The sequence below is a fragment of the Cyprinus carpio genome, chromosome B11 (assembly GCF_018340385.1).
Source record: "Cyprinus carpio isolate SPL01 chromosome B11, ASM1834038v1, whole genome shotgun sequence".
Classification (NCBI taxonomy): domain Eukaryota; kingdom Metazoa; phylum Chordata; class Actinopteri; order Cypriniformes; family Cyprinidae; genus Cyprinus; species Cyprinus carpio.
Genome location: NC_056607.1, coordinates 15,199,961 through 15,218,432, shown reverse-complemented (window position 1 = coordinate 15,218,432; position 18,472 = coordinate 15,199,961). Strand labels below are relative to the sequence as shown.

The window sequence follows — 18,472 nt, the reverse complement described above, 5'->3', positions numbered from 1 at the left end:
TTCTATTATTAATCCCCATAACATTTACAGTTGAAAATAGCCTATTTTCATTTTTAAACTTAAAAACAGTTACAATTGCTGGACATGTTTTGTCCCATGTCTTGAGAATGAGTGGTATATTAGTACATTTGTGTGAGTGTAGGCTGACTGTTGTGGATTCTGCATTGCTCATGTGCATGTGTATATGTTTGGGGGGAAAAACAAAACAAAATTTTTTTAATGGAAATGATTTTGATACTAATTTTAACTGAGAAAGAATCAAACTTATAATAAAAAAAATAACTTTTTATCTATTCTGGACTATGAGATTTAGCTATATTATTTGTAATCTGCCAGGACCATTTTTTTCTCATTAACTATGAATGGATTTCAAAGTGGGTTTTGGAGTGACATCATGGCACGTTGTAAGAATAAAGTAATGTACTGAATTCACGTTTTAGTAAGTATGTGGCAGCGTTGTGCCACTGTACAATTTCCAATGGAAAGTGTTGTTTCACTCAGACTTTTATTTTGAAAATTGCTGGCGCTCGTTGCAGCCTTCACACAAGCACTGCTGTTCACACGTGGAGTTATGTCTAAAGCAAGTGAGTACATGTATTTTATATACATAGAGCATTAAAAAGTTCTGCTAACATAGTGGCCATTCTAATTTAATTACTTTTATCATGCTACAGAACAAAAGCGAGCGAAACGTCTGGGGTTTTGCGGCAAAAAGGTACGTAGATTAGCCTACATGCTAAATTACTGTCGAATCAATGCTGCGTTTAGTTCAGTTGAAATGAATATGACATGCTTGCATACTTATGTCTAAATGTACCAGAACAAGAAACACTACCAGTCAAATGTTTGGACACTCCTACTTTATTATTATTATTATTACGGATTTCCTATTTTTAATAATAGGGCTGCACGATTAATCGCATGCGTTGCTCGTCAGTAAAGCCGGGTCTGTGATTAGCAGTAAATGTCCATCACCTGCTTTCAGATGTTATAAATTGATATACATTTTATATTTGAGCAGCTTCAAAGCTCCGCTCTTTGCCAAGATTTGCCACTCTTTGGATTTAAGATAATGGGAAACATAAATAAAGTGTCTTACCTTCTGACATGCATTGCCTGTTGTTGACTGTCATCTGTTTCTCTTCTCTAAAGCCCAAGGATGGACAGCAGTCTCAAGGAGGAAAGAAGGATCCTGGCGTACCTAATGTGCGCCGCTTTAAAGATCACAGTCAGAGACAAGCTGAACTCCGAAAACAGAGGGTGAGGAAGGATCTGTACAACTCGTTCTAAATATGATGCATATTTCCAAATCTGAATGACATGTGATTTGACCTTTGCTTGTATTGAAGAGCTTTATGTAAAAAAAAAAAGCTGACGTGCAATTTTTGTCTGCTGTTTTCTAGTTGGAGGAGCAACAGGAGAGGCAGAGGTTGTCAAGAGAAAAGGAAATGATGAAAAGGAGAAGTCTGGACAGTTTTCAGAAAGACATCCAGTTGCGGCAAAAGGAGTTTGAACAGAGGGTTGGTGTCTGACATTTTACTAGATGTGACAATGGATTAGGTTTTCTCTAGAGTAGAACAGAATACATTTATTGCATTTTAAAATGCAGTACATTTCAAATATGTGGGGTCAATACGATTTTATGAAATGTCGTCTTTTCTCAAGTTCAGAATTCGCCAAAGTGGTGTTTCTTCGTAGGTTGATATAGAAGGACAGCCTAAAATGTTTGCAAATTACATTTTATAGTTTAGCCATGTCACTATTTTGTGCAACTGCTGTAGCGTCCCTGTAAATTGTTATTTTGCAATTGCAAACTGTAAAAGAGCTGCAGCTTTATCTTAATAACCCTTTATTTTTGTTGCAATGATGCAGGAAGGTCAAATGCAAGATTTGGAAAAGCATGTCAACTTTGAGACCGAGAACTCAAGAAAAGCATACTGCAGAGAATTTAAAAAGGTATTGGTTTCTGTACTGACCTGTTTTGGTAACCCATTATATTTCCTTGAACATGAACATCTAATGACCAATTCTTAATAACAGTTTACTTTTTTGTTTTTTTAATACCAGGTAATAGAGGCAGCAGATGTTATTTTAGAGGTTCTGGATGCCAGAGACCCCTTAGGCTGCCGCTGTCCACAGGTTGAACAGGCTGTCGTCCAAAGTGGAACCAACAAGAAAATTATCCTTGTTCTAAATAAAATTGGTAAGGAGACACTTGGTTTTTAGCATGCATAACTTCAATCAGCAGCAGACAGAAATGCATAAAATAAAATATCTAAAATGTTCACTTGCAGATTTGGTTTCCAAAGAAATTGTGGAAAAATGGATTAAGTATCTTCGCAATGAGTTTCCTACTGTGGCTTTCAAATCATCCACTCAGCAGCAGAACAAAAATTTGGTGAGTAGCAGTAATTCTTTAGCTTTATTATTTCATTAAATCTTTGTACCTTATTTTTTTTTACTGTAGTCTGTTTATGAGAAAATCACAAAGTCACAGTAATCTTTTTCTTTCTGACATTTCCAGAAACGCAGTCGTGTGCCTGTGACCCAAGCTACTCAAGAACTGCTTGAGAGCAGTGCATGTGTCGGTGCAGATTGTTTAATGAAACTATTAGGAAACTACTGCCGTAACCAAGATATAAGAACTGCCATATCTGTAGGAGTGGTTGGTAAGTTTCACACAAAAGTTGAGAGATGACTATAATAATTATATTGCTAATTCCATAATAAGCTAAACAGCAACAGACACCTATCTTTTTGAATCCCATTTCCTCATGTAAATGTTTCAGGTTTTCCGAATGTGGGGAAAAGCAGTTTAATTAACAGCTTGAAGCGTTCTCGTGCCTGTAATGTTGGAGCTACACCTGGAGTTACTAAGTATGTTAATTAGTTTTGTTGATATTTTCCATGCATTTCAAATCTTCTGCTCTTAACCTAAAATCAATCTGTTTTTCAGGTGTTTACAGGAAGTCCATTTAGACAAACACATCAAACTTTTAGATTGCCCTGGTATTGTCATGGCAACCTCAACCAGTGATGCTGCCATGATCCTTCGCAACTGTGTCAAGATTGAACAGCTGGTGGACCCAGTTCCTCCTGTTGAAGCCATATTGAGGCGCTGCAATAAAGCGCAGGTAGCAACTCGTATTTATTTCAGGAACTTTAATTGAATGGGCAATCACAGTATTACACACTATTGAGATCAGTTGTTTGAAATCTTTCTTGCGTAGATTATGGATCATTATGGAATCCCAGACTTCCAGACGGCACATGAGTTCCTGGCCTTACTTGCCCGTCGTCAAGGCAAGCTGAAGAAAGGAGGGCTGCCTGACACTGACAAAGCTGCCAAAAGTGTTCTTATGGATTGGACAGGGTGAGGTTAAAGTCCCGTGACTTAATGTCAGTTACTTGTTGATCTTTAAAAGCTTTTCTTCACACAAAAAAGAAAAGTCTTTCATGTTGTTCCAAACCCCCTTTTTTTGTTCCTGTTCCAAACTTTCTTCTGTGAAGCTAAAAATAATGAAATTTTGTAGAATGCTTCACCTGTTTTCGCACATACAAATAGGTGCAAAACAATTTTGGACCCTATCAATTCATGGATTTCATGGATAAGCAATGAGACATTTTTTCAAAATATAATCTTTTGTGTTTCGCAGAAGAAAAGCATACAGATTGGTATATCTTTAAAGAGATTGTTCACCCAAAAATTTAAATTCTTTCATTAATTACTCACCCTCATGTCATTCCAAATCCATAAGATTAATTTATTCTCAGAACACAAATAAAGATATTTTTGGTGAAATCCGAGAGCTTTCTGACCCTGTATAGATTGCATGCAACTGACATGTTCAAGGCCCAGAAATGTAATAAGGACATCTTTAAAATAGTCCATGTGACATCAGTGGTTCAACCTTAATGTTATAAAGCATTTTAAAACACATATTAAAATTAACTATTTCATTTCTTGACGAAAATACTAGTGCTTCTAAAGCAGAAAAAGTCTAGTTTTATATTTTGATTCTATGTAAAATTAAATGCTACTTAAACTAGTACAGATGATGCTGGCTGGTCAAAAACAGACGACAACTGTAAAGTTCCTGCTGAATTTTTTTTCTCTGTTTTGCAGGGGTCGTATTAGCTACTTCACACATCCTCCTGAGACGCACACGCTGCCCACGCATGTCAATGCTGAGATTGTAGCTGAGATGGGTAAAGCGTTTGACTGGGATGAGCTGGAGAAGGGCAATCTGGAGGCACTTGCTGGTAACCTTGTGTATACTTGCAGTGATATTGACACAACACAAGTTTTATAAACACACATTACCTACACACACTTTTGCCGTTGTATTTTTGTCCAATTTAGAATGTGGCACATCTGATGTACAGATGGGTTTCTGTATGGCTACATCGGGATTGACACAAGGAGGTCAAGTAGTAGAGCTAGCAGAACAGCAAATGAACGACCCATCAGAGGACCTTGAACCTCCAGACATGATTGAATCAATGGATGCAGATGAGGACCCAGAGGTATTATGCAGTTATTAGCCATTCAGAGTGCAAAGGTTAGGTGATATATTATGGTGCATTTTAAAACTCAAATCTAAAATTTTACACCCAAAAATAAAACTTCCCCCAATAATTTACCAACAACTACTGATCACAAAAAAAATCCCAAGACAAAAAGCAGTAGTGCAACTGAAGCTGTAGGCCCAAAGCCAGTGGACCTAAAAGACATCCTGGATGTTGACCCACTCCTGCAAGGCCAGGCTCTCCTGGCCGCCAACAAAAAGAGAAAGAAGCAGCAAAAGAGAGCTGGTAAGAACCACTTTGATTTTCCTGCCTCCAAATCCACTTTAAGGCAAGGTTAGCCAGAGAAAAAAGAAAGAAAGCACAATGCTGCGGTATGCAGGGAAGGATGTAAATGGAGGAGGGGCTTCACTACACTGAGTAACTGAATTTGTGGCAAAACAGCTTTTTTAATGAATTAACAGCCTGTCGGCTAATCTTCAACATCCTTGCTATTAAACATTTTGGATTGATCTGTTTTTAGAGTTTACACCAAAAAAAATACTGTTTTTATAAGAAGCCAAAGTCAGTTTTGCTACAAGTAGGATTGAGTTTATGGCATTTGTCGTTCATTTCTATGGTATCAGAAACAGTGATTGACTTGCACAGCTAATTCACTGACATCAAGGCTGTAATGTGATTGGCTGTCACACATGACTCAAGTTGGCTGTTATGCCAATAATAGAGCCATGGACCCTGGTATCTCCAGTCATCTTCTTTAAATAAATCCATTCTGTGTGTGATTACCATGGAAATAAGTTTTGAACAATTTGTTTTACATGTATTACAAGTCAAACACAGCTGCTTTTAAAAAAATGTATTCTAACACATCTTGTCCTTTCTTCTTTCATAGATAAACTGGGCACCAAACTTTCAGATTCTCTTACGTCAGCTTTGAATTTCTCCTTCTCTGACAGCTGATTGTGAGCATTAAACCAAGATGCTCAGGGGAGTTTATTCTACTTTTTACATGTGGTTGGAGATACTAACACACTTGTATATTTAAGCTATTTACAATTTAAAATATGCAAATAAATAATCTTTTCTCTGATTGAGAAGAATGACTCAACTATGTGTCTGTGGTTATTTATTGACCTTCTTTCTACTCGTAAATCACCTGCAATTTTTAATTTACTGTTTTTACTAAAGAAACTAATACCATCTTCCAACTATTTCTTTTAAAATCTGCTAAATAATTTTGATTTGAACTTTTCAACTGTTATGAATTTTAAGAAAATTTTTTTTTACTTTTATAGAGACAATAATTTTTATTGTAAACTTATGTAATACTATTGTAGTATTTATTAATAGCTTTTGTTTTTATATGTTCAGTTTTTTTTTATAAAGTTTATTTTTATGTGCTTTTAAAATTTGTTTTCGTATATTTATTTAGTTGCCAATGGAGTTTTAGTAATTTTATTTCAGTTAGTTGCCAATGCAGCAGTTCTAATCTTATTTTCTCATGTAATATTTATATTTTATATTATGTCAACCTTTATTTAAATGTATTTATTATTTACATTATTATTATTTCAGTTAAACTTTTAATAGTTTTAGTTAATGATAAAAACTTTATATGTGAAAGGGGAAAAGAGTAAAAGGGTGTTGGTGTTAAGGAGGCATGGGACTCGGTCAAATCCAAAACAAGGAAATCCGCGTGCGAGTAATGGCGATTCTTCTCGAAAACTCGCTTTACTTCTGCTAGCACAACCAGGTAACTCATCCAACTTTATTTTGACCTATTGTTGAGCTGACACGTAGGTATAAATCGTGTTAATCTCAGAATAATTCTGCGTTAATGAAAGTTAAAGTTGAATACAGACAACGTGCGAGTTTGACGTTGGTTGACATCATGTCAACTAGCAAGCTAGTTAGCCTAGCGCTAACAGCTGGATGCTGTCAAAACTTTTCCATGCTTGTTAAGTGCGCTATAGAGAGAGTCATATGCAGTTACATTTGCTTTATGTTATAAATAACTAACACACAAGTTAATTTGGTGTAAGTTAACGAATTTACTCAACTTTAAATAATCCCGACAATGTAGCGAACTATTACATAACTCCCCAGTAACTTATATCTAACTACACAATCGTAATTGAAGTGTTTTGTGTATTTATAGCTCCAGAAATACATCCAGATTAGTGTTTATACCTGATGATTTGTTGGCGTTTAAAAGGACATGTTAGTTTTAAAGAGAAATCCTGAACAATAGTAGTTTGGTTAGCTGTCATCTGGTAAATTCTGTACTTCCCCATGAAAGAGAGCTGCAGATTTCAGTCATATGACCTATTACGGATTGAGATTTAAAATGTTAAGGAGTATTATGGTCTGACATATGTTTTATTTTGTATGTTTGAATGTCTCTCGCTTGTTGGGTAGCCTTTAAAAATGCAAAGTTGTAATATAAGTATACAGTACTTGTGATGTGTGTGTGTGTATATATATATATATATATACATATATATACATATATATACATATATATATATATATATATATATATATATATATATATATATATATACATACATATTATATATATATATATATATATATATATATATATATACATATATACATATATATATATATAAAATGTATGTATGTATATGTGTGTGTGTGTGTATAATTTATATTAATATGAAGTCTGAGAGATGAGTCTGTTTGCTGATCATGCTTTGGTAGAGTATTAAATTGCTCTTTGAATGCAACTATCTGAGTGGGATGACTCAGCTCAGTTAAATATCACTGGTTCTTAACCCTTCATTGTCCAAAAGGAGAAGTGATTTCCATTGTTTTCTTTTATACTACTTCTTGTACTATTGCCAACGTTCTTGATGCTTTCACCTTTGCAGCTTGTTAATTCTTCTCATACTTGACCTCTGGAGCCAGCGTAGCCATGTCATCCCGAGTGTTGCTACGGCAACAGCTGATGCGGGAGCAGGCGCAAGAGCAGGAGAGGAGGGAGGCGCAGCAGCAGGCGTCTGCCGCTCAGCTCCGTCCTACAGAGTCCACTCCCGCCATCTCCGTCACAGTGCCACCCATGGCTGCCCGCCCTCCTCCAGCTCAAGTACCGGTGGAGGTTCTGAAGGTGCGTTTGGGCCTTCTTATGATTCTTCTTAAAAAAAAAAAAAGTTTCTTGCCATGACACAATCAGCTGAAAGTTTAAAGCTAGACTCAAAACACTGTTAAAATGAAAATAACATTGAAAAAGTAGAAGTTAATTATAAATATCTAAATGGCATTTTTTGTTGTTGTTAATTAAAAAAATGACGAATAATTTCCATTAACTGAAACAAAATATAAATATTAGATAAAAAAAAAATTACATTTAAGCTAGGCTAATTTTAGATTATTAAATTAAAAATGTTGCCTTGACAACTAAGGAAAAGAAAAAATTTAAGTTGAAGTACTAAATTAACTCAAACCAAAAAAGCAATAAATAAATAATAAATAAATAAATAAAAGTTTTAAAGAAAATCATTGCTAAAAAAAATTCTAAATAGTTATAAGAGTTGTTTACCTAATATGCAAATTTAACTTAAATTTAATTTTTAATCCGTGTATTCTATTGCATTATATTATAAATTATAATAATACTAATCTTAATAATATTATAATACATAAAGGTAAATAATTATTAGTCTCACAAACGAAAAATAAATGATGACAGAACAACAAAAACAAAACAATAAAAAATTATTCTATGATGTTTAAAAAAAAAAAAAAAAAAAATTAAAAATATATATATATATATATATATATATATATATATATATATATATATATATAGATATATATATATATATATATATATATTATAATAATAAATAATATTTTTAAATATTACAGACAGTTGCAATGGGAGCCATTGGTGTAGTCAGTTTCACTAAAGTTTTAGTTTCATGTCACATTCATCCAACGTAGACTTAAAGTGTAAGTTCCCTTTCTAATTAAAAGTGACAACATTTCCTTCCTTATAGCTACTGCATGGACAAAAACATATCAATGTGTAGAGCATGAAGTGCCACTGACATCTTTACGTGACCATTGATCCACTGTTTTTACTTTGCTGTAGGTGCAAACTCATCTTGAAAACCCAACTAAATATCACATCCAGCAGGCCCAGAGGCAGCAAGTGAAGCAGTACTTGTCCACTACGCTAGGAAATAAAGTTGCCACACAAACTCTGGGTGTATCCCCCGTTCCTCAGTCAAATTCTGCTCCGGAGAGGTGCCCTTCTGCGAGCAGTGCTCCCAACAGTCCAATGGCACATCTTAACCTGGGCTCCAACAAAGAAGAGGTAAAGCACATCTAAATATACACTGTGTACTGATCATCTCATTCAAATGTAGAAGTTGCCTAAAGGGTCATGAAACCCCGTTTCAGCACTGGTTAGTTCTCACCACAGTTTTTTTTTTTTTTTTTTTTTTAAGTTAATTTTTTTAAATTAATTATTAAACAATACATTTGTTGCAGTATTAATTAATCTTTAGTTAATGAAAAATACAACTGTTCATTTTTAGTTCAAGTTAGCTCAGGTCCATTAAATAAATATCAACAGATACGACTTTTGCTTTTAATAATGTATTAGTAAAGGGTGAAATTAACATTAACTAAGATTAATAAATTGTTTATTAGTGTTTTGTAGTAAGATCATGTTAACTAATGTAATTAAACCCTCTTTCGCTTGCCCTCTCTCTGGCTTTGTTTCACAATGTACTGCAAAATACCACACCAGTGGCTTAATTATATTTGCTCCTCTCTTTCACACTGTACAGTTCTTTTGCTTTAGATCTCCCATAGAACACAAACTTGACGGTTGTCTTTTTAAGAATACAGTTCATTGGTTCCCCAAATACATACATGTTTATAACCCAGTTTGTATAATTATGTGATTAGATACGCAACACTCTTATATGACTCATTCTAAAACTTGATTGCATCCCCTCAGATGGATGATGTAATCGACGACATCATCAGCCTTGAATCCAGCTTCAATGATGACATCATGTCACTGATAGATTCTGGCCTGCAACTCCCAAACACGGTAAGCTGAGCGATCGTCTTCATTATTGATGAATACTTCCATAACATTACGGCAATGTTCTGAATAAAAGCCTCTTTGAACCGCAGCTGTATTTGTGGTAAACCAACACAAAACGTTCTGAAAGCTACAGAGAGATTATTTCCTGAACGTAAATGTCCCCACCCCTCTTAAGAGTGAGTGCTTACCATTGCACTTATGAGGGAGGGGTTAAATGGGGATGCACCTCATAAAATCGACATAAACATTCACTTCTAACACTTTACTAACACCTGCCAGGCAGGAATCATCAGGAGGGCTGTGAACGGATTGTACAGAGCATGCAGGGGCTTGGCACGGGATAGAAAGAACTTGGGAAATATCTGGTGAAGGATTTATCGTTGTTGTTTATTTTTTATGGAGGAAGGAGTAAAAGTGAATTGACATAAAATGAGGATTTTAGTTTTATTGCGGGAGCATGAAAAGAAAAGAAAGGTAAAATCTCTTTTTTGAATTCATTAGCCTTTATTCTTAAAGATTTCCATCTTGAATCGCTGCTGTTTCAAACTAAAATAATGTTTTTATTGTAATTTATTTGTAATATATTCCATTATAATATATATAAGGAACATTTACATAACAGTGAAATTGCATAAAGTTATTTTAATTAATAATAATGTTAACTATAATTTTGTCTACAAGGTTTTTTTTTTCATCTGTGTTAATACTATAAAAAATTCAGTAATTGAATTGGATATAATACAGTCACACATTTTTGTAGAGTTTATTTATAGTTAGGTTCTTGAACAGTAGTATACTTAATGCTAAAGTAGTATTTGATTTTAAACAATATTTTTTAGCCTGATGTGATCACCATATCCTGCTTTAAAGGTTTTTGATTTGTTTTCTCCTCCATTTTATTATCTTAGCTACCAGGCAACCTTCTGGATGTCTACAACAGTCCTGGCATGACGACCCCCACCATCACTGTCAGCAATTCTTGTCCAGCAGATCTGCCTAATATTAAAAGGGAATTAACTGGTAATGATTTACTCAGCCCAGCTTCTGTATTTAATTGAGTTGTTTGTAGTGTGGTAGTTATAAAAGCTGTTTATTTTTAGATGCAGAGGCCAGAGCCTTCATGAAGGAGAGGCAAAAGAAAGATAATCACAATCTCAGTGAGTTCAACAGACACACGCTCTGGTAATATATTGCTTGTATACTTTGTCATTGCATGGCTTGGTCTCAATAAGTGTTTTGCTTTGTGCAGTTGAACGGCGGAGAAGATTCAACATAAATGACAGAATAAAGGAATTAGGAGCTATGATACCCAAATCCAATGATCCGTAAGTTTCTTTCCTTGAAACTTTAAGCTTCATGGCACATTTTTAGAGAAACATAATGTCGCAAAACACACAGACTACCAGTGAATTGCTTGGAACACACTTTTTTATGGCTTATGTGATCAGACGCTTAGTGATTTAATTCTGTTTTTAAATTGAATGGCATGTCAGCAGCTCTTGAACTACTGCTATTTTGTTTTAAAATAATAAAAAAAGTTCAAAGGTTTGGGTCAGTCTTTATTTTCAGAAAGAAATTAATGCTTTTATTCAGTAAGGATGCATTAAAATTGACAGGAAAGGCATTTATAATGTGACAAAAAAAATATAAAATACAAATAAATGCTGACAAATTAATGATTCATGGTTTCCACAAAAAAAAATATTAAGCACCACAACTGTTTTTAACATTGATACTTTTTAAAAATACATTAAAACAAGAATTTTTATTTTTTTTAATTGTAATAATATTTCACCATATTACTGTTTTTGCATATTACTTACATCTTGTCTGGTTAAAATTGCAGGGAGATGCGCTGGAACAAAGGAACCATTTTGAAGGCTTCTGTTGATTATATAAGAAAACTTCAGAAAGAGCAACAGAGGGCCAAAGAGATTGAGATGAGGCAGAAGAAACTGGAACAATCCAACCAGGCCCTGCTGCTCCGCATACAGGTATATGATCAATAGACATGTTGAAATACAGTACGAAGTCCAAACAAGGATGTGCGCTTTTCTGTCAGTACCCAAAACACATCATTCACTAAATTATCATTGTTTATTAATTTTCCATTATACAGTAGTTCACCTGCAGGATGGCATGAACACGCCATCAACATAAATGTGAATGTATGTACAGCATATAGTCTAGAAAACTGAACACTGTAATATCCTGTAAAAAGATGGACTCCCAACACCCCCTGCTGTTGGTTGCACACAGGAATTAGAGATGCAAGCTCGTCATCATGGCCTCTCCACCACTATGTCTCCAGGCCTGAGCGCAGATGCTTCCTTCCTTCAGCAACAGCTACTACAAGGAAACCAGTCCATGCAGCCTTGCTCTGGGGAAGGCCAACCTCAGAGCCACCTCAGCATGGATGGAGTCATGACGCAGACTTCTCCATTCCTCACAATACCTTCCTCCAGCTCTCCAGCTGCTGCAGCAGTAAGCGGCCCTCTCAATCTGGATACGTTTAGCTTTGCGGAGCTGGACGGCGCTTCGGCCTCTGATCTTTACCATGACGTGGGTCTTAGTGACATTCTGATGGATGACAGCTGCACGATGCCCACCGGCAGGCCTTCAGATTCGCTCTTCTCCCCGATGTCCCCTGGAGCCTCCAAGACCAGCAGCCGCAGGAGTAGCATGACCATGGAGGATGAGTTGTGACCGAACTGACCACTAAATGTATGTTTCTGTGCTTTCCTCGTGTGGGACGCCATGGGATGTTTTTAAAGAGATCGTTCACCCAAAATTGAAAATTCATGTTGTTCCAAACTTGTATGACTTTCTTTCTTCTGTGGAACTTGAAAGAAGATATTTTGAGAAATGAACTCAGTGGTTACCAAAGCTGACTGGTTAACAACTTTCTTCAAAATATCTTCCTTCCTGTTCTCCAGAAATGCTATCCCTGGTGGACTATCCCTGGAAACACTCCATGATCTGTGCTGTCATATGTCTATATATCAGTTAATTAAAAAAAAAAAAAATTAACTATAGTATTACACAGTTTTGTAGGCAGTCAGTGAACCCAAAGGTTTATCCCAAATTCGAAACACGCCCCAAAACAATTAGCCTTTTTGTAGCTAAAGTTTAGGACATTTTAGCCTTTCTATGCATAGCTTTGTTGCTCTAAGGGTAAATCATGTGATGTTTATTATTGTTTTAGATATGTGTTTTTAGACTCTGTATTCAGAGCATGCAAGTGCACATATATATAAATATATATATATGATTTTGGGGTGTGGCGTGAGTAGTCACTTATCGCACCAAAGGGATGTTTCTGAGTTGATAAATAGCATGAACTCATCATTCATATTGTTATGTTGAAAAAGCTCAAGCAATATTTCTGCATATATCAGAAAATTATATTTTTTTTAACACATTTTTGCTGGCTTTACTTTAAGCCAAGTACTTGCATATTTACTACTAACCGGTTTGAAATTTCTACATTTTATTTGTTAGTTTACAACACTTCCTTTTATGGTTGGTTAGTTTGACCTTTTTCAATGTTATATTGCTAAAAAAAATGTGTGATGGTGCTGGTGCTCATACAAGATTTTTGGTAACACTTTACAATAAAGTAAATTCGTATCTTCAATAAATTCAGTAGCATTAATTAATACATCAGGTATCATGAAAAACATCAATTTCTGCATATATTCTAAGTTATTTTAAAATATATAGTAATACATTCTAAAAATGTAAAACGTAATTATGGACTGATATTAACAATGTACTTAACATTTAAGATTGATTTATGTTGTAAAAATTGTTGGTCATTGTTAGTTCATGATACCATTATGATTAACTAATGTTAATGAATTTTGCATAAAGTGTTACCGATTTTTAGGATGATATAAGGAAACAAGCCACATAAACATCATACACAAATAGCTTTTCAGGTATAAAATGTTACAAGCTACCTCTGCCTAAAGTGCTTTTTTTTAACCAGTAGATCTAAATCAGCAATTTGTTAGATGCAGCTAAATACACACTTACCTGCGTATGTAAATGTTATGAAAATGAAATTAGAAATCTGTGTTGTGCTCAGAAATATGACATTAGGAGTACTGCCGGTAAAAACCAAATGAAGTGTCCTCTCTGATCAAACTGTGCCTTTAGCATAAAGGAACAAAAGTCATTTGTCTGGTTTGTAAATATAAAAAATGAATACAAATGAGTCTTGAAAGGTTTAAAAGTTCTATATTAATACTGCAGCAATTCAAATGAATGTATAATATAAAACTATATGATTCAAAGCTAAATGCAGACTTGTAAAATATATTTAAAAACTTGAATGTGAATGTGATTGCAGTTTCCCTTTTTTCCGTCACAGGCACAGAATGGGCGTGAGTTTGAAATGGTTTAATTATGTGAAGTCACTCAGCAATAATTTTTTTTTTATTGTCTCATTTGCTGACAGTACAGTACTTATAAATAAGCATTAAGACATATTTTCACTCATTAAACTAAATTGCCAGTTATTGTTCTGTTGATGGTGTGTGTCATTGCCTTTACTTTCATTACATCTGTACTCAATAAAAGGGAAGGTGTTGTTCTTTTTTGTAAAAAAGCACATAATTTAAAATTCAGAGAAAATGTATTTTAATTAGGATTTTCCTGTATGTGGGTGGTCTTTAATTGGCTAAAATAAACTGGTGAGAAAAAAATTCAAATGTCATTATTGACATTATTTAAACGTTCTTTTAAACCTGTTTTTCAGTGTTTGCAATTTGCATATTCATTTCCAGTATCATCTCAAAATTAATTTAATGTGCTAGATTTGATTTGATGTCCAAATGATCTAGGTAAACAAATTTAGTACTTATGTATACACTGACTTTTATTATTATTATTTTTTATCCTGCATTCCAGTTAATATCAATTAGACTGCAGTTGGTTTGTTTTGATAAAATAATAACAAAAAAATACAGCTAACACAATAAAACACACTAAAAACATAACACAATAAAAACGGAGTTATCTGTTTTTGCAAATAAACTTCATATACATTGACTCATCCATTTCACACAAATGAAAATTTACAAAATGAAGACAGCTGTATATTTTTAATTCAAGGACAGAATATAACATGTTTAGTATAATGCAATCTCACATTGCCAAATCATATCATGCATTTGTTGCATAAAACTAAATTTGCCAATAAATGTATTTTAGCAATTTATTTTCATTTTATATATATATGTATATATGCATTATAGGATTTTAAATGCACAAAGTGAAGGCCAAGATCCACCAGACTTAAGTACATTTAAAAAGTTAAAACTAGTATTACTCTTTGCAAAGCACTATTTGACTGGAAGGGTAAAAATGACAGTTATTTTCATTCATTTTAACAAATATTAAAATGTCTCAAATTGCAATGAGCTAAAACAAAACATTGCAATGAATTAAAACAAAAAACTTTTTACCATTTCAAAATCATCTGGTTCTGGTGACACGTAAACAGCATATGATTTTTTTCCTCTAATTCCATCAAATGCAGGCGTGCAGTATCACAGCCACAATCAACCAGCAGAATTACATGCTTGTAAAACTCATGTTAAAAAGTTGCGTAAAACAATTAAAAGCCAGTCTTACTAGCTTTAGAATAATAAGAAATTGTGAGCAACATATGATCATGCTTTTTTGTTTTTAAATTCGATGATATTAACATATGGATTATATGGATTAGCTATTTGGTCTCAGACAAAGCTGTAGTCATGTTTAGTGTACTTGTATTATAAATTTGTGTACTACTTGTTTATTGTAATTGTAATTTATAAAAGCCCTCCTTGCAGCGAGTGTTGCAAATTAGCTTCGGCTACAAGCACTATGGTACATGCATGGGATGACTGTTGTTTCATTTTCATCTATGTTTATTGTATCTGTCCCTAACAAATAAAACATTAAAAAAAAAAAAAATCAGTACATAACATTTGCTACATTCCATTCCAGCTTTATGTGATTGTCATGAGTAGTATATAAATGAGTGTGAGACATCATGAGCAGCTAGTGAAACAGAAGCTGGGAGAGTTCCATGCCTAGTTCCAGACATTCAGTCGTCTCTAGACAAAGATCGCAAATGGAGCAGTCAAAGGCGTTTTCTCCACACCTGCAGCCGCATGCCTCCATGAATTCAGTGCAGCTGCAACATGTGCAAAAATCTATAAAGTCCTCCAGATTGGAAGGGTCGCAACAGCATGCGTTAGAGCAGAAGGACGAACAGATAGAGGCCACGCAGAATTGACATCCATCACCAACGGCCAGCATGCAATCCCAAAACTTGCAGAACAAACACGCCAACAGAAAGGATGCACACAGGTCTAGAAGTGCAAGGAAAAAGCAAAAAAAAAAAGTTTTTAGGATTAAATGTTTATCCTGCATTCAATACAAGATAAGATAGTCGACATCACAAAAAAAAAAAAAAAATCAACTCATATCCGTTTTTTTTTTTTTTTTTTTTAAAAACACATTGAGGTTACAGTGAGCCATTTACATTAAAAGTATATATGAGGCCTTATAATAATCAGCTTATAATTTTATAAAAGCACTTACATTAATTCTGTTAAATCTTGTGTATTATTTGAGCTGCAAGCTGTTTAAAGCCATAGTTTAACTACCACCCTCAGGTCATCCAAATTGTAGATGAGTTTGTTTCACCTAAAGATTTGAAAAATGTAGCATTGCATCACTTGCTCGCCATTAGATACTAAGTGAATGGGTGCCAAGAGTCCAAACAGCTCATGGAAACGTCACAAAAATCCACAAGTAATCCAAACAACTCCAGTCCATCAATTAAAATCTTGTGAAGTAAAAAGATGCCTGTTTGTAACAGCCATATCCATCATTAGGATTTTAACTTCCTCTATCCATAATAATGCTTTCTCCAGTAAAAAGTCATCTAGTGTGATTCGGGAGAGAAATATGCTCAGATTAAGCACCATTTACAGGCAAAAACAGTCCAAAACAATATGGCCATGAAGCAATTGTTTAAAGTTAAAATGTCTTGATGAATACATTTCTCACAGACTATCAGTTTTTTGCTTCATAAGATGTTAACTGATCAACTGGATTTGTGTGGATTGCCTGTGGATTGTTGTGGTGTTTTTATCAGCTGTTTGGACTCTCATTCTGACGGCACCCATTCACTGCTGAGGATCCACTGGTGACCAAGTATAATGGTACATTTCTCCAAATCTGTTGTGATGAAGAAACAAACTCATCTACATCTTGGATAGCCTGAGGGTGAGTATATTTTCAGCAAATTTTCACTTTTGGTGAACTATTCCTTTAAAACATCATTTTACAGTTTTTTAAGCATTACATTGTCATAGCAACAAAGGTTTAAAATTTATTTAACTTTACATAGAAAAATTCAGAAACTAATTTTCACAATAAAATCATGTCTTGTTGCTATATACTATTAAAACAGTGATTGGCCTCATTCGCTTACTTTGTGTCTCACTTTTTAAAGAAAAGTCTAAATTAATTTTTGTGGCAATCAACACTATTATGACACAAGTGCCGGCTGAGCTTACCTTGTATTGAACATAGAATATTCCATTAATGGCTGAATCACTGACAAAATATTGATGTGGTAACCACAAATAAAGCAGCTTTGCTGACAGTGTAGCTCATCATAAAACTGCTGTCCTGTTTTGTAAGTTTAAGAGCCTTTATACTACTAATCAGCACCACACAAAGTTTGGTGTGCATCCTCATCAATTTATCATCATACAATAAAAGATGACAGGAAGAGGGAAAGCTCGTCAGTCGTGCTAGCGAGGATTTCAGCATCTATAATGCATTAGATGTCATAAAAATTGAATCCCTCATTTCATTGAGTCAAATGTAATTTGAGGTGTTGCTTACCTTCAACAGGGGCTTTCAGGCTCATACGACTCAGTGTGGAGGTGGAGGACCGGCTGATTTTGCGATGATGGTGTGTTGGTTTATAAGCAGTGATATGTGACTTTTTAAGATGGTTTGTGGGTAGTTGAACGCAGACAGGAAAAGCGTTGCTGATGTCACTGCCAGGTGGGTTTAGAACATTCTGAAATGGATTTTTCAAATCTGTTGGGACTTCTTTGATATGCACATCTATATTAAAAAAATGGAGATTATAATAATTAGGTTATTTGGATGTTAATTTAAAAAATGAATGAAACTAATGTGAAGGATATTTACCAAATGCTAGTGGTTTCGATTTGCTAAGAGGGGAAATAAGACACAAGTTTTCCTTCCCAGAAAGTTCATCAGTTGGTGATAATTCACTATCCTTTAGACATGTTCTAGTAGATTCCAAGTCTTTTACAAGAGATGATGCTGTAAAATAAATAAACCACACTTTTAGTTGTTCTTTTCCTCTATACTGAAGTATTAAAAGTGAATAGAAAAGTCTTACCAGTGTGCTGAAAAGCTGATGTACTAAGAACTGAACTATCTTGCAGCTTATCTTCACGAAAGTTGGATTCCGATCCAGTTGGTGACTGGCCACTGCGTTCATCCTCATGGTCACAGTCCATCTTTTCAAACTCCTCTCACTGTATTCACTACAAGTAGAATAAGTGTAAAGATGTATGTCATTAAATATTCAAACAGGAAGCAAAGAAAATAGATGTGCTGTAGTCTGTGGCATATTTTAAATACTAATGGTAAAATACTGTAAAGGGAGAAAGATATCTGATCACTTGATATGTTGGTATGTTATTGAACTAACAGTTAATAATATGCTTCACTTTCCCTGTTTTGTGACAAACAAGACTACTTTTACTAATGACATTCATTTTAGAGTTATACATTTGATCTGCACAAAGT

General features: G+C 34.4%; 3 protein-coding genes and 1 long non-coding RNA gene across 4 annotated transcripts; 3 read left to right on the top strand and 1 right to left on the bottom strand.

Moving 5' to 3' along the window:
- Positions 1-454: 454 nt before the first annotated feature.
- Positions 455-4,560, top strand: gnl3l (guanine nucleotide binding protein-like 3 (nucleolar)-like). The gene is made up of 13 exons (XM_042734109.1): positions 455-584; positions 675-715; positions 1,153-1,260; positions 1,404-1,520; positions 1,873-1,956; positions 2,068-2,203; positions 2,295-2,398; positions 2,525-2,669; positions 2,790-2,877; positions 2,957-3,134; positions 3,231-3,373; positions 4,127-4,263; positions 4,364-4,560. Exons 1-13 carry the CDS (start codon positions 572-574, stop codon positions 4,543-4,545), a joined length of 1,476 nt encoding a protein of 491 aa, XP_042590043.1. The 5' UTR covers positions 455-571; the 3' UTR covers positions 4,546-4,560.
- A 96-nt stretch (positions 4,561-4,656) lies between these two features.
- LOC122138919 lies at positions 4,657-5,635 on the top strand. Its single transcript, XR_006155893.1, has 2 exons — positions 4,657-4,815; positions 5,420-5,635. It is a non-coding gene; the product is annotated as an uncharacterized LOC122138919 (long non-coding RNA).
- A 513-nt stretch (positions 5,636-6,148) lies between these two features.
- On the top strand, positions 6,149-14,225 carry tfe3b (transcription factor binding to IGHM enhancer 3b). Its single transcript, XM_042734107.1, has 9 exons — positions 6,149-6,280; positions 7,422-7,657; positions 8,645-8,869; positions 9,521-9,616; positions 10,522-10,633; positions 10,714-10,770; positions 10,863-10,938; positions 11,460-11,607; positions 11,873-14,225. Exons 2-9 carry the CDS (start codon positions 7,466-7,468, stop codon positions 12,317-12,319), a joined length of 1,353 nt encoding a protein of 450 aa, XP_042590041.1. The 5' UTR covers positions 6,149-6,280; positions 7,422-7,465; the 3' UTR covers positions 12,320-14,225.
- Positions 14,226-15,420: 1,195 nt separating this feature from the next.
- si:dkey-245f22.3 (uncharacterized protein LOC492819 homolog) lies at positions 15,421-18,196 on the bottom strand. Its single transcript, XM_042734108.1, has 4 exons — positions 18,060-18,196; positions 17,843-17,980; positions 17,528-17,755; positions 15,421-15,978 (listed from the first exon to the last, which is right to left on the bottom strand). Exons 1-4 carry the CDS (start codon positions 18,178-18,180, stop codon positions 15,665-15,667), a joined length of 801 nt encoding a protein of 266 aa, XP_042590042.1. The 5' UTR covers positions 18,181-18,196; the 3' UTR covers positions 15,421-15,664.
- Between the last annotated feature and the right edge of the window lie 276 nt (positions 18,197-18,472).